At 43.3% G+C, this 14,022-nt stretch overlaps 1 protein-coding gene across 1 annotated transcript in view; it reads right to left on the reverse strand.

The window, feature by feature from the left end:
• Positions 1–2,579: 2,579 nt before the first annotated feature.
• GNA11 (G protein subunit alpha 11) overlaps positions 2,580–14,022 on the reverse strand; it is a 126,004-nt gene continuing 114,561 nt past the window's right edge. The window contains exon 7 of the mRNA XM_082259737.1: positions 2,580–4,169. Within this exon, the coding sequence (XP_082115863.1) occupies positions 3,979–4,169 (191 nt within the window). The 3' untranslated portion in view covers positions 2,580–3,978. The remainder of the gene's footprint in view (positions 4,170–14,022) is intronic.

The raw sequence follows: 14,022 nt of genomic DNA on the forward strand, positions 1-14,022 counted from the left end.
CCAACGTGGCCCTACGTCGGTTCGTACAGGAGGGCCAGCCTGCCGCAGTATATCTGCAGCGGGCGGTCCGGAAGTGGTTAAGCAATCCGAGAGCATGTCTCAGAAAATCACAAAGTATGAGCTTCACACTAAGAAATCTAACATTCATAAAGGGCTGATTCCGTTTCCAGCATTGATTGTCTAAGCAGAAGTGAGCAGGCAATTTGAATGTTATTTTCAGAGAAACAATCTCATGTAGGACATGTGGAAATCAATATAGACCCATGTTCCAAACGGTTCTAGGGTGATGTTATATGCAAATTAGACATGGATAGTTAAGCTTGGACAGTCATTGATGAGAAATTGATTTAAGCTAGAGTTGCATTTTCTAGGCAATTGTTGCAAAAAAGAAAAAAACCTGATAGGAACATTTGGCATCTGGTTAACCATATCTGGACCAGCATTCGACCTCCTATGCTTCGTCAACCTGCTTCAAGCAGTTTTGAATTCCCATTTAACTGCATGGAGAGAAAAGTTGTTTTAATGCAAACAAAGGCCTGTTGACAGAGGCCTTCGCAATGATTGTCCAGGAACTGCAGAATGACTGCTTCCCTAAATACAATCCCAGGAGTGATAATGATGAACAGATTCCTTCAGGGGAGTGGCCATACTAATGACAACCAATGCCTGAAGATCGTTGCTGGTTACCTCACATTGTTCTATGGCCTGGTTTAGTTTACTTTTAACAAAAAGACTAAAAAAAAAAAAAACAAATCTATATAGTGTCACTTATAGAAGTACCAATAACAACAACATGCTTCTGATACAAATAAAAGCTGCAACAAAACTGGAAAACATCAGACTATGTAGTGCAACTCGCTCACAGATGCCACATTGCCTAGCATACAAGGATTCAAATGTACACAATACTGCTGCTTTTTAGAAGCAGTCGAAAATGTTATTTCTACGGAATAAATATACTCTTCAAACGGAATCCATAAGGCACAAAATTTGCAGATTATTAATCAGTATAGCCAAATACAGCAGTTTATCAGCATCTTATTACAGGAAGGTTAATTCCAACTGGATATTACCAGCACTTTAGCTGACAATTAAAAACACCAAATGTCAAGAAGAATACTATATTCTGTTGACTGCTCACAAGTGATCCTTTTATTCCATGTAAAAAATAAAAAAAAAAGCGCATGTCAGAAACACTGGAATAATTAGTTAAAGGGGACAAAAATGTTCAGAAAACATAAGCAGCCAAACATTTCGACTTACACTGAAATATGAATAAACCTTAATATTACAGAAAACCACCACACAAGCATTAACACATTTCAACTTGCTGAAAGCTAGAGGGCAGCACAGGAATCAACAAAACGGTTTACAATATTTTCAAGTGAACTTTACCCATCCAGGGCAAAGTAACATTCACTTAATTGCCCTCCTAACCTCTACCTGTTGCCTATAGTCTACAATTTCATCTCCATCCCTACCACTCCACTAGCATGCTGAAGAAGAGAAAAATAATCCATTGATTTTGGGCTTACCCAGAGGAATGAGCTATCCCCCAGCCCCCACATGGCTGCAAGCAGATCAAGTCTAACAAGCACCCAGCATTGCACTGTAGGAGAAAAGGAAAGTCACATGCTTCGGCTGATAAGCAAATTGAAGGCAGGAGGTGATAATTAAGTGAATCTGTAACTTTGACCTGCAAGTACAGGCTCACTTTAAATATAAAGTTTCAGCTTGGTAAGGGTTAAAATTTATGAAACTGCCATAGCATTGGTTGCCATTTTCAACATGAGGTAAAAAAAAAAAAAAGCTTTTTTTAGTGTTTTCAGCAAAGTTAGTGGAACATTTACGTAATCTACACGGTCAGTATAATCACAACAAAAAAATTGGAGCGAGCCATGGTACTGAAATTAAAGAACCAGAAAATGATACCTGGGTAAAAAATCTGACATGATTTGTCAAGATGGATATAGAGGTACAGATATATGTACAAAAGTTCAAACCTATGGCATTACCTTTGCCATAAAGCTACATTATTAGCCATCGTAGGCTTCAGAAGGCTTACCAAAGAGGGCCTTGTAGTGTCTTTCAATAGGCTTGCTAACTGGAAGTAAGCTATAACAAAATATTTCTCTGCAGGACAGGGGATTTACTGCAGCAGTTTTCATTTCTTGTAAGCACGTGACACTTTTGAAATACACAACATTAGTTGCATATTGGTTTGAAATACACAACATTAGTTGCATATTGGTTTCAATGTCCCTTTAAGTTTAAGTGCACTTACTCATAAAAATCAGTACAGAACCCCTGCCGGCCTCTGCAGACAAAATTATACACAACAAATTGCACCTTTATCTCAAAAAAATCTCAGTATCTCAACGGAACAGTGTTCCTGTGCCAAGCAGAACACTGGGTTGGTCGGCTTTAAGGCAGGTTGCCCTTTATTTCCAAGAGGCCAATCTGGAACAGACCCATCACCCCATCTACAGCTTGGTACTGACTGAAGGTTTTGTTGGGAATTCTAGAAGGCCAGATCTAGTGAACACTACATAAAGCAGAAACCGTTTACTTCAGCACAATATGAATATTCTGTCTGCATGTGCCAGTTAGTGGGCTGCAATACTGATATCTCATAGAAGTACATTTATTTTGATCAACTTCAAGTATAGGCCCTATTGCCACACCATATTCCCCAATTTATTAAAATACTGCAGAATTGCCCATCTACTGCAAATTTTCCAGGATACTGAAGTGACAAAGTTTAATACAGAACTGCAGAAAAATGGTCTGGAAACACCAAATACTTTAAAAAGTCCCATGCATCTTTAGCTACCCTATAGCTCAGCATTTGGAAGTCCATCTCTTCAGACCTGCTAACAGGTCATGCTCTGTGGTTCTCCTCACCACATTACAGGTGAAACCATAAACTCATAAGGATCCACAAGTGTAAAGAAGCCTGCAAGAAATTGCACAGCAAGGAATGAAGATGCTGGCTTGCTGCTATGGGCAGGGCTGACACTTTTCACTATTATTGATGAGACTAAACAACACTGCTTGGAACTGTCAGGAATAGGAACCATCGTTGGAAACTGACAACTTTGTTTGAAAACGAATGCATACCCAAGTAGATTCACAACACTGACCATACTTTAGTATATTTAGGATACTTTAGGATCCAAAAAATAAAAAAAAAAAAAAAAAAAAAATCTTTAGTATGAGGTATTTTTTTGAAAATTTCTGGGACTTTACTATCTTATTGTAGTTCTTAACTTTTGGAGTGCAGACATGGTTAGAGATAGGTCGAACTCTGGAAAGAGATCACGGGTAAATACGTTTAAGACAGGAGATATGTCCAAAAGAAAAAAAAAAAAAATAATATACATACCTATATATGATATACAATATACATACACACAAAACTGTTTGATTTTAGGATCTCTAGAAAGAAATACAGAATTTTAGCCCTGTCATGTATATTGTAGTCTGTTAAAACCATGCAATGCAGCTTAACAGCATTGGCAAAATAAAAAAACAAGGTGGGAAACCACTTATGGGATCAGAGCTGAACGACTAAGTTGGAGGCAAAACATTTTGTTGTCTAAACAAAAGTATATAAAAAGGAAGATTGTAAAATGGCCATGTGTACACACTGAGCAAACCGCTCAAATAACTACATCCACTTAGTTAAGGATGAAGCAAAACATTTCTCTAGAAACAACTTAATATATAATATATATATATATATAAAAGAAAATAAAAATCACATTAATTTTATGTTATTTCCAAGGCAGACTTGCAGCACTTTGCTGCATTTTCAGTAATTTGGCAAATAAAAAAAAAAAATCACCAATTTAAAAAAGAAAGAACATATAAATGTAGGATTGGAGGCTCCTCCTCCTCGGTTATGCAGTTGCTCCACCCTCTGGTGGAGAGAGATATAACATAATTTAGGCGAGCAGGTGTAGTGATGGAGCTTGGTCACACCAGGTTGTACTCTTTAAGGTTTAGCTGTAGAATGGTGTCTTTTACAGCAGCAAATACAAAGCGGATGTTCTCTGTGTCTGTGGCGCAGGTAAAATGTGAGTAGATTATTTTGTCACTATCCGGATTCAGATCCACAAACATTTTCAAGATGAATTCACGAGCGGTCGTCGCATCTCGTTGAGGGCCTAGAAAGCAAATACATAAAAAAATTAAAATTGTTTAAGATCTCCTGGCTGAAGAGAAGAGATTTCAAAGACTTTACGCACCTTCCTCTTAGGCTCCTTTCACATAGATGGAACGATATGGGTCCGCCTTTCAGTTCTTTTAGGTGGACCCGATTGGACCATTTATTGCCCTCTATGGAGCAGCAGGTATCAATGGACATGTGTCCGTTGAAACCCACCAACATCCAATTTGCCATAAACCGACAGATGGGGAATCTGTTCCCCATCCGTCTGGAGGATCAAATGACAGCCAGATGTAAAACGGCAGGTGGTCCGTTTACATCCAACCACCTATAGAGGACAGCAGGCTGTGTTTGCTCTGCTTATGCAAGCCATCCGCCAGCTTAGCAGGGATCAGAGGAGAGACTCCATGCTGAGCTGGCAGAGTCCACCCCATGTGACAGAGGCCTTAGTATGTCATTATGCGCCTATATTTGCATATAGGAAAGAGATAATCACTGACTGCACAGATCAATGTGGCTTCCCCAGTCTTGTCCTGTGTTTTCTGTTCTCATAGGCTGACAGATTCTGTTTTTTTTCAGCCATTACTTGTTTTAAAAAAGCTGGTGGGTTTAAACTGAATTATTATATACCTAGCTCCTGGGAATGAATAAAAAGTGAATAGAGTGGTGGAATGACTGGGAACCCCTGTCAGATTTAACTGTTTGAGAGAGAATTGCCCTTACTCCATGCCATAAGGAAACTAACAGCAACACAGACAGAAGTTTATTCTTTTTTTTTTAGTAAGCTAAGGAAATCCTTTAACTGCTGTCAATTTTTTATTGTCCGATTCTCTGTGTAAAAGGTTGTTCCCTGAACAGAGGGGAGTGAGAAGGAATCTCTCCAACTGAGCTGTGGGATAGCAGTAACACCTGACAGGTGTTCTAACACCGCTGTAACTAAAGCAAAATAGGATTTCTGTACTTGCCGTAAAAAACATTTCTCTGAGTTCATCGACCAACACAGTGCTCCATAAATCATAACTACTGGGTTATATTGCCTCCTCCAGGAGAAGGACTAGGCAGAACAAAAAACACCTGGCTATGCCCATAGGCCCTCCTCAGCTTGGTATATAACCCTCCTCTCTGCTCTAGGTAATCCAGTTATTAGCAAGCAGCATTAAGAGTATCAGAACTCCATAGAGGGGTGGGTGTTGTGTTCGTCTATTAACTCAGAGAAATGGATTTTACGATAAGTACAAAAATCCAATTTTTTCATCGACAAACACCGCGCTCCATAAATCATAACTACTGGGAAGTCCAAAAGCAGTGCCAAAGGGAAAATGAGGGGTGGGGAAAATAACCCAAGGCTAAACATTAGAGCCCTTAACCAGGACACAGAAGCCTTAACTGAGTCACAGGAGCCCCGCCTAAAAAAAAAAAGTTTAAAGAAAATACCCCTCAAGAGGAAACAGCCCCTCTTAAACAGCAGCCTGCAAAACTTTGCGGCCAAAAGAAGCATCCACAGATGCCAAAGTATCTTTTTTATAGAATTTTGTGAAGGTATGCACCGACGACCAAGTGGCCGCCTTGCAAACTTGTGATATTGATGCCGATGACAGAAGGCCCAAGAAGCACTCAGCGCCCAAGTAGAAGTAGAATGCACTGACAGGGAACCTGACTAACAGAATAGGCCTGAGTCACCATCTGTATGATCCATCTGGAGACGGTAGCCGACAAAGCAGCCAGCTCTATTTTTGGTCTGTCTGTAACCACAAAAAGCGAGTTTGCCCTCCGAAAGAACTCAGTAGCTGCCAGATACACCCGAATCACACGAACCACATCCAAGGTATGCAAAGCAAATTCCTTGGGATGAGCCGGCTTGGGACACAAGGAAGGCAACACATTGGCCTCATTCAAATGAAAGTCAGACAAGTTTGAGCAAGAATGATGGATAGGGACGAAGAACCACTTTATCTCTATGGACCACTATATAAGGACTGCCAAAGGATACTGCCGCTAATTAAAATACCATATGGACCCAGGTAACAGCCAACAAGAATGTCCCCTTCTCGGATAACGTAGGCAAGGGAATCTCCCACATATTCTCAAATGGAGGTTTATGGAGAACCGAAAGTACTACATTTAAATCCCATGGCGGCAAAAGAGGCCGTACAGGTGGAGCCACATGTCAAACCCCCTGAATGAAGGTACAAACTAAAGAGTGCATGGCTAGGAAGATTGCCAAGGCAGACATCTGGTTCTTGATGGTACTCAAGGCCAACTTCTGATCAACACCCCGTTGAAGAAAGGATAAGACCCGAGCCACAGAAAAGTATTGAGGATGATCGCCAACCGACTCACACCAAGAAATGTATGCTTTTCAAATACGATGGTATATTGTGCTGGAAGACGACTTCCTCACTTTCCCCATAGTAGGGATCACTGATCCAGACAGACCTCTATCCCTCAGTACCTGGCTTTCAATAGCTAAGCCATTAAAACCAGCAACTGTAAAGCAGGATGGTAGATTAGCCCTTGGAACAACTGGTGTTCTCTGAGAGGAAGCCCCCAAGGGATGTTTACGGCCACCAGGATGATTGGCAGATCCTAGCTCTCGATTCCTCTCAGGAACTGCGGAAGCAGCCTGAGCAGAGAACCCGTGATCTCGCCACAAACTTCGGTATCTTCTTGTGGAGCCGAACCTGCTAAAGGAGCTGCATGTAGGACTGTGCAAACAAAACTGTCTTGAAGGTGGATACAACCAGACTTAGGACCTGTATGCAAAATCAAGAGAGAAGGATCTGAAATTTGTCTAGAGGAAGGACCACCCTGGTCATAATTAAAATCAGACCTGGGTAAATCGATTCCCTGGACAGGGATAAGGGAGACTTTAGGTAGTTCGGACATTACCTGAACCTTCGCAGGTATTAAATTCGCACAACGAGATTTAGGACCTAAAAAAACCTGAAAAGAATAAACATTGCCCCCCTTTCTGGACAAAAAAACATTTTGTGATCCGGATCCCCTTGACACTCACAAAAGAAGTACACAGGGCCGGAAACCAGCGAAGATGTCCCCCCAACCCAATAATGGATGAGAGAGCTAGCTCTAGGCTTACCAGACCAAGGTTGCTTGGAACCTTCCGGGGAAGATTTAAGAGATCCATTTCCCTTTTTCACCATCCCAGAAGCACAAAATCATTTTCTATGGGCTGAGAAGGAGGGCTCCCGTCTGCAACGAGGCTCCTTCCCTTTCCTTGACTGTGGCAGGAAGGTACTCTTCCCCCCTGTGATACTCTTAATGTCATCCAGGGTAGCCCCAAACAGGCAATCGCCTTGAAAGGGAAGATCAATGAGAGCTTCTTAGAGGCTCGGTCTGCGGACCAATTCTTAGGCCAAAGCAAGCGCCTTAATCACCACCGCTGAAACAGAAAAAGTTTGGACAGGACAGGAGCTGTATCCAAAGCTGCATCACAAATAATCTACAGCCCATTGACCAACTGGTCCGCCAAATCAACATAAGCAGCGGGGACCTGCTCACTCCCCAGGTCCTGGCGCATTTGGCCCATTTTATTAGGGTCTGAGACATCAGGGCTGAGGCAAAGACTGGCCATAAAGCCGAACCAGTCATCATAAACATGTTGCTGGGGGTGTGATTTTAAGCCCCCCTGGCCAGGTCGCATCCACGGCGGCATTAAGCTTAGAATTAGATGAGACAGACTGAGCAGGGGAAGGCGGGGGATGCTTCCTCCTGGGCCTTTTTCCCCACGCCACTTCCACCTGGGACACTAAGGACTGCAGGACCGCCATCAGTGCAACCATGGGAAGCTGGGGTTTCGAGGGACCTGCTACCTCCATGAGGGGGTCAGTAGGGGAGATGTGACCCTGAGGATCCATAAGGAAAGGAAGACCTTGCAGTACAAAAACGATATATTCTGGCACCACTAAAAGATCCCCTCAAGGCTCAGGGTACCTATCAGTAGAGAGAGAAATAACAGGGACCCCCAAGGACTCACCCTACCAACTGGAGGAGTGTCAAGAATTCGAACCCAGCATCATAATTAACACCATCCCTGTTCATATGTCGCGGGCAAAGGAAGAGGAAACTAAGGAGAAAGAGGAGGAGCTTCAGCATCCCCACGAGGCTTCGGTTTTCTTCAGCGTCTACCGGAATAAGGGAAAATGGCCCAGTGACATCTGGTTACACAAACATGGCTGCCAACCGGAGACTAGCCAGACTAAGGGAAAATGGCCCCCGTGACATTGGGCTACACAACCATTGCCGCCAACCAGAAACCAGCCAGACTAAGGGAAAATGGCCCCGTGACATCATCCAACTACACAAACATGGCAGCCAACCGGAGAACAGCCAGGCCAAAGGAAAGTATGCTGCCAGGATCTTCCCTGTGCCCTCTGCAATGCTTCAGAGGGGGACCCCCCCCCCCTCCTGAAGGTAGGACACACTTTCGGGGAGACTCCACTGCACACTCTGTACCAATATCTGCACTGGGACTCCCTTCACTATACCCACACTGCAAACAGTGGGACATGCACCTAGGGGTCTTCTACACTGGGACCCCTCCAGACTACCAGGGCAGGACACACCATCTCAGGACCCTTACAGAATGGGGATAGCGGGGGGAGACCTCAGGGTCTCCACTGCATCCTCTGCCCTGGGACCCCCACCAGACTTCAGGTCCAGACAGGAGGGAAAGGGAGTGGGGGAAGCCCAGCTAATGAGGGATTTAAAGGATGGGAGGAGGGAACCTGCATGCAGGTCTGACAGTCCCTGGAAATTACACGTATCCACTCCAAAAAAAATGCCAATAGGGGAGAGGGGGGGGACTGTACTTACCCTTCCATGGTGTGGGTAACGCTCCAGACAGAATCCTCGCCACTGAAGTAGGGAAGCTGTCGGCCAAGGGACAGCTGCGACTCAGACCCAAGCCTGGTAGTTTGCGACCCTGCGAGACGTTTAACTCGCGGGCCAGCCTCTGTCCGTAAGGCTACGCTGCGGCTGACTTATCGCATAGCAGCAGTCTGCAAGTGCTCGCTGGCTGGGGGGACCGCTGGATCTAGATTATCCAGCCCATCGCCCAGCCGGCAGTTGATTGTAGATCTCCCAAGAGAAAAAACAAAAAAAAAATTTAAGGAAGGAGAAAAAAATGCTAGGACCAGAGATCCCAGCCGGGAGCCTGGGTCCTTACTCCTGACTAGACAGATTAAACGGATTACCTAGAGCAGAGAAAGGGGGGGGGGGGTTATATGCCAAGCTGAGGACAGTCCATGGGCATAGCCAGATGTTTTTTGTTCTGCCTAGTCCTACTCCTGGAAGAGGCAATATGCATTAGCTATGATTTATGGAGCGCTGTGTCATTTGGCAAACAAAAGAGAAAACCGGATTAGAGTACATATTAAAGGGTACAAAATTAAATACTTTTCTTGAACCAATGGATTATGCTATCAGGAGATCGAACACTGGCAAATAAGGCTGAAAAGGCAACCCAGCATAACCTTTACCACTTCTAGAATGACTCAGTTTTGTTAGCAAACAATAGCAGGAATGGATCATAAAAAACAATAGGTAATGGACCTGTGTCCTATAATGTACTCAAAGAAAATGATTTTACAGGTAAGATAAAAATCCTATTATCTTAATCGAAAATTACAGTACAGAGGATGTAGTAGTCAGTAACCGATGGACATCCAAGAGCAAGAGAGCTGAGTAAAAAAGTAAACATAAGGCTAACATTTCCAAACATAAACCAACAGGTTAACAGAGATAGCTCAAAATAACCCAAAGAGCCACCTGAAGAACCTTACAACTGAAGCTGGAGGCTCTAAGATAGCAAAACCTATTCAAGTGTTAACAGAAGACCAGGTGGCAGCCTTGCAACTTGAGACCAAAAATGCCAGATCAGTTTGTTTCTTATGTTTTCAGCAGAGTGCACCTTGACAGGGAAAGAGGGTACCTTACCTTTGTGGTCATGAGCATGAATGATAAGCTGTCAAATCCAGCTAGCCTTCCATAGTGCAAAGAGCGGATGGTATTTCTTCCATAAGGCAGGGATTGAAGATCGACACACTCCGCACACAGTGGGTGTAATCTTAGACTTAAGTGCTATGTTCATTTTACAGGTTTTTAACGACTTTAAGGCTCAGGATCTCGCCTCACAGAAGTGACTGTGATCAGAAAAAGGATATACAGATCTCTGGTAGGTTCAAAGGGCCATCTTTGAAGTAACCACAAAACTAAGTTGATAACCCACACAATGATAGGAGAATGTACAGGGGGAAATAATGTGCACAAGGGGAATGAGGGGTAAGTTTTTCTGGTAGTTTTCAAGTAGTTTATGAACAGAAATGCCAAGGGAGATACCTTCATGGTACCAAAGGCCAAATGCTGTTCCAAACCAGATTGGGGAAAAGTCGGAAAACTTCCTGGAGTGGAATTTGCCTGTCTCGAACCAAAGGGCACTTTGCAAGAAGTCAATTTCCTAGCTTTTAATTAGGGTTGGGATGATGGAGTCTGTCAGGCCGATGTCCCTCTTGACTTGGGCTTCAACAGCCAAGCCATTAAAGCCAGCAACTGAAATGTAGGGTGGGAAACTGGCTTCAGTACAGAAGATTCAAACCATCTGGGAGACTCACAGAGCCTATGCCAGGAGCCTGATGGGCCAGTTTGGTGCGATGAGTATCACTGGAATGCCCTCTCGATCCTGTGAAGTGGAAGAGGAAGGGTTTTTAATCATAGCTCAGGTGGAACTGATCTGACTATATAACATTTTGGACAGGACTGTGTCTATGATCAGTAGGAGATACTTTAAGCCAGGGGGGTCTTCAAACTATGGCCCTCCAGTTGTTCAGGAACTACAATTTCCATCATGCCTAGTCATGTCTGTGAATGTCAGAGTTTTACAATGCCTCATGGGATATGTAGTTCCACAACAGCTGGAGGGTCATAGTTTGAGGATCCCTGCTCTAAGCAATAAGAAGGTTCCCACGTGGATTTCTTAAAATGCAGGCACCCCCAGGACCTCTGCAGGGTCTACACAGTCCACTGGTTGCTGGCTGAGGTCTTTGCTGTCCAAAAACTACAGGGGTGCCCTGAGAGCAAAGCAGAGAAAAAACAGGGACTAGCACCTTTGTAAAAGCCTGTGGTACAGTGGACAGGCCAAAGGGAAGGGCAACAAGTTGGAAATGTTGCTTTCCTGCAGTAAAATGCAGGTAGTGTTGATGTGATGGAAAATTGGGAACATAAACGTTCCATCTCATGACATCCTTGATGTCCACAGTAGCAAACTGAGCTATGGTATTTTGGATAATCAGAGGCAATGACTGATCAAGTAGTTTTCATATAAAATGTATTAACCTGGAAGGAATGGGTTGAGAACCTTTTCGGCCCAGTATGGAGCAGAAGCCCTTTTTCACCTGGGGGACAGTGAACAGGTTTAATTAGAAACCTTGAAAACCTCATTTGTTTGGGACAATGGTTATGACTCTGAAGTTCTCAAGGATAAAGTAGAATTCTCCTCATCCTCGTCTGGTTGCGCAGAAGCAGCTGCAGCCTCAGAAAAATCAGGAGGCCTTTGGAGAAAATGCGCAAGCATGCGTGCAGCACCTGTAATCTTAGACAGCTATAGCATTGCAGTGATACTTCCCCATGAACTCCGACATAACAGTGGAGAAATCCTATCTGGACAATACGAATGAAGGGTTAAGTCCCTGAACGGGTGAAGGGGTTAATGGGCACTCCTCCCTCCCCAGGACAGCAAGCAGATTGGACTGGTCACACCAGATAGCCCCCTGCATTGTGCCTGTGATCCACAATGTGTGTATATTAGGGAATTCTGCTAGGGGTAATTACAGACCAGTCTACAGGGGCAGGAAGGGTTAATTGACAACAGAGTTTGTCACTAAAGTCACAGGAGACCTCACATCTGAATAATGATGGCTGTGTGGAGCAGTGGAGGGAAGCAAGTGACATTTAAAGCTAAATGGGCACACATTGGGGCATCCAGGCCAAGGGAATGTCACCAAATTAAAAAAAAAATGATCACAGCTTTCAGAACCAGTCACCAGATACTGGTACAAACAGTTGGGGCTGGCGCAGAGTTAACCCCTTTTGGTGGATTTGAAAAGGTGACCTCTGATACCCAGTCTACCAAAAGGGCACAAGGAACAGACTTACTATAGACGTCTCCTGCAGACTCCCATCAGGAAGAAGGGTGGGGAGGAATGGACAGGTCCCTACCTTTAGAATTTTCACATTTACAGTGGCCATACTCCCTAAGGGGTCTTCAGGGACAGTGTTCCACCAGATGGGTGCACTACAGTCCTGGACCTGTAGAGCACTCCTTGGCTGTCTCTTCAATTTGCACTACATACCTAGGTAAGCACCTATAGTAGAGTCCAATGCTAGAAGACACATTACAGGATGGCCTCACATTTTCCTCATTGAGGAGGGGGTTCCGATACACAGTCTCCAAGGCTATGTCAAGGGTAATCTGATCTGGAAAACTTCAAATTGGATCGTGATGAAAAAAAAAAAAAAAAAACAGTTTGTAGCTTCTATCAGAGCAGCAAGAAGACATCTAGGGGAATGCTGGGAGCAGGAGGGATTAAAATGGGCTGTCTTTATAGCTTTGTTTGCCAGTGTCAAATCCCCAGAAGACAGCAGTATAACTCATCGGGTCCAGAATAATTCAGCCTGTGTACTATAATGTACTCCTAAAGTTTTGGCTATAGAAACACTTTAAAGTGTGCCTACAGCATACACATACTTAAAGGCACATATTCTGAAAATGCAGTAGAAATAAGTCCGCATTCATCTCTGTATTATAAGTATTGTGGAGAAATATAATTTTAAAAGTTACAACATAGGTAAGAATTCCACTTTTTTCTATAAGAGCAGATTCCAGCAAGCTACAATCCCTCTAATAACCAGATGATGTTTCTAAGCCATTAGACAACCACTGAAAATGTCTCTAGGAGTATTTTTTTTTGTGGTCTTTAATAATTTTTAAAGCCCTTTTACTGCTTGTTCATAATATGTAAGTAGTTTAATGTCTATAGCCTGGGCACAGGTGCATGTTTAACATTAAAGCGGAACTTCAACCCCTCTGCTGGAGATCAGCTGTTCCACCCACAAGGTTTCTTTGGTTTTCCAGGTTTGATGAACTCAGGGACATGGAGGATATGTCAGCTGCCCTATATAATCGGGAGGGTATCTTCCAGGACAAATGGGGACCGTGGCAATACTTTACTCTTACTGACACCTACTTGTGGGAATTTCCGCATCCTGGCTGAGGGATAGGGGGACACGGGGGGCCGGGCCTAGGGAGCCTTGATACCAATTTGTCTATTTTTCATGTCTTTCACCCCTCTCCTCATTTCCCTAGCATTACTTTTTTCTTCTTTCTCCTCTTCTCTTTTACACCCGGTGACTTATTATTAGGAGAACCTTTTTGTACATCATGTAAAGTATCTTTGTCATTTGAGATCTTCCTACTCATACACCCCTAATCCTTGAACCTATCTTGACTAATACCTCAGCTTAAAAATAGATTTGTTCACCTTTAATTGTCTAGGGGTCCTGCCGGCCGACACGTTTGTCGCCGGCTCATTTAATACTGCCTCAATCGGTTGTCAATTATGTTTTCTGTTTTTGTAAATGCTTTCTCTATAATTACATTGCATGTTTTTCGCAATACCTTTATTCTCTATGGTTAACCGGAGCTGTTACTCTTTGAACATTGTATGTTATGTACCGTGTCATTTTCTACTGTGCCATTTCACCTGTTTTGTACCACAACCTTTGACTAAATAAAGAAATTATAAAAAAAAAATAAATAAATAAAGTGAAACTTCACT

The sequence above is a fragment of the Pelophylax lessonae genome, assembly GCF_965119305.1.
Source record: "Pelophylax lessonae genome assembly, chromosome: 1".
NCBI classification, from domain to species: Eukaryota; Metazoa; Chordata; class Amphibia; order Anura; family Ranidae; genus Pelophylax; species Pelophylax lessonae.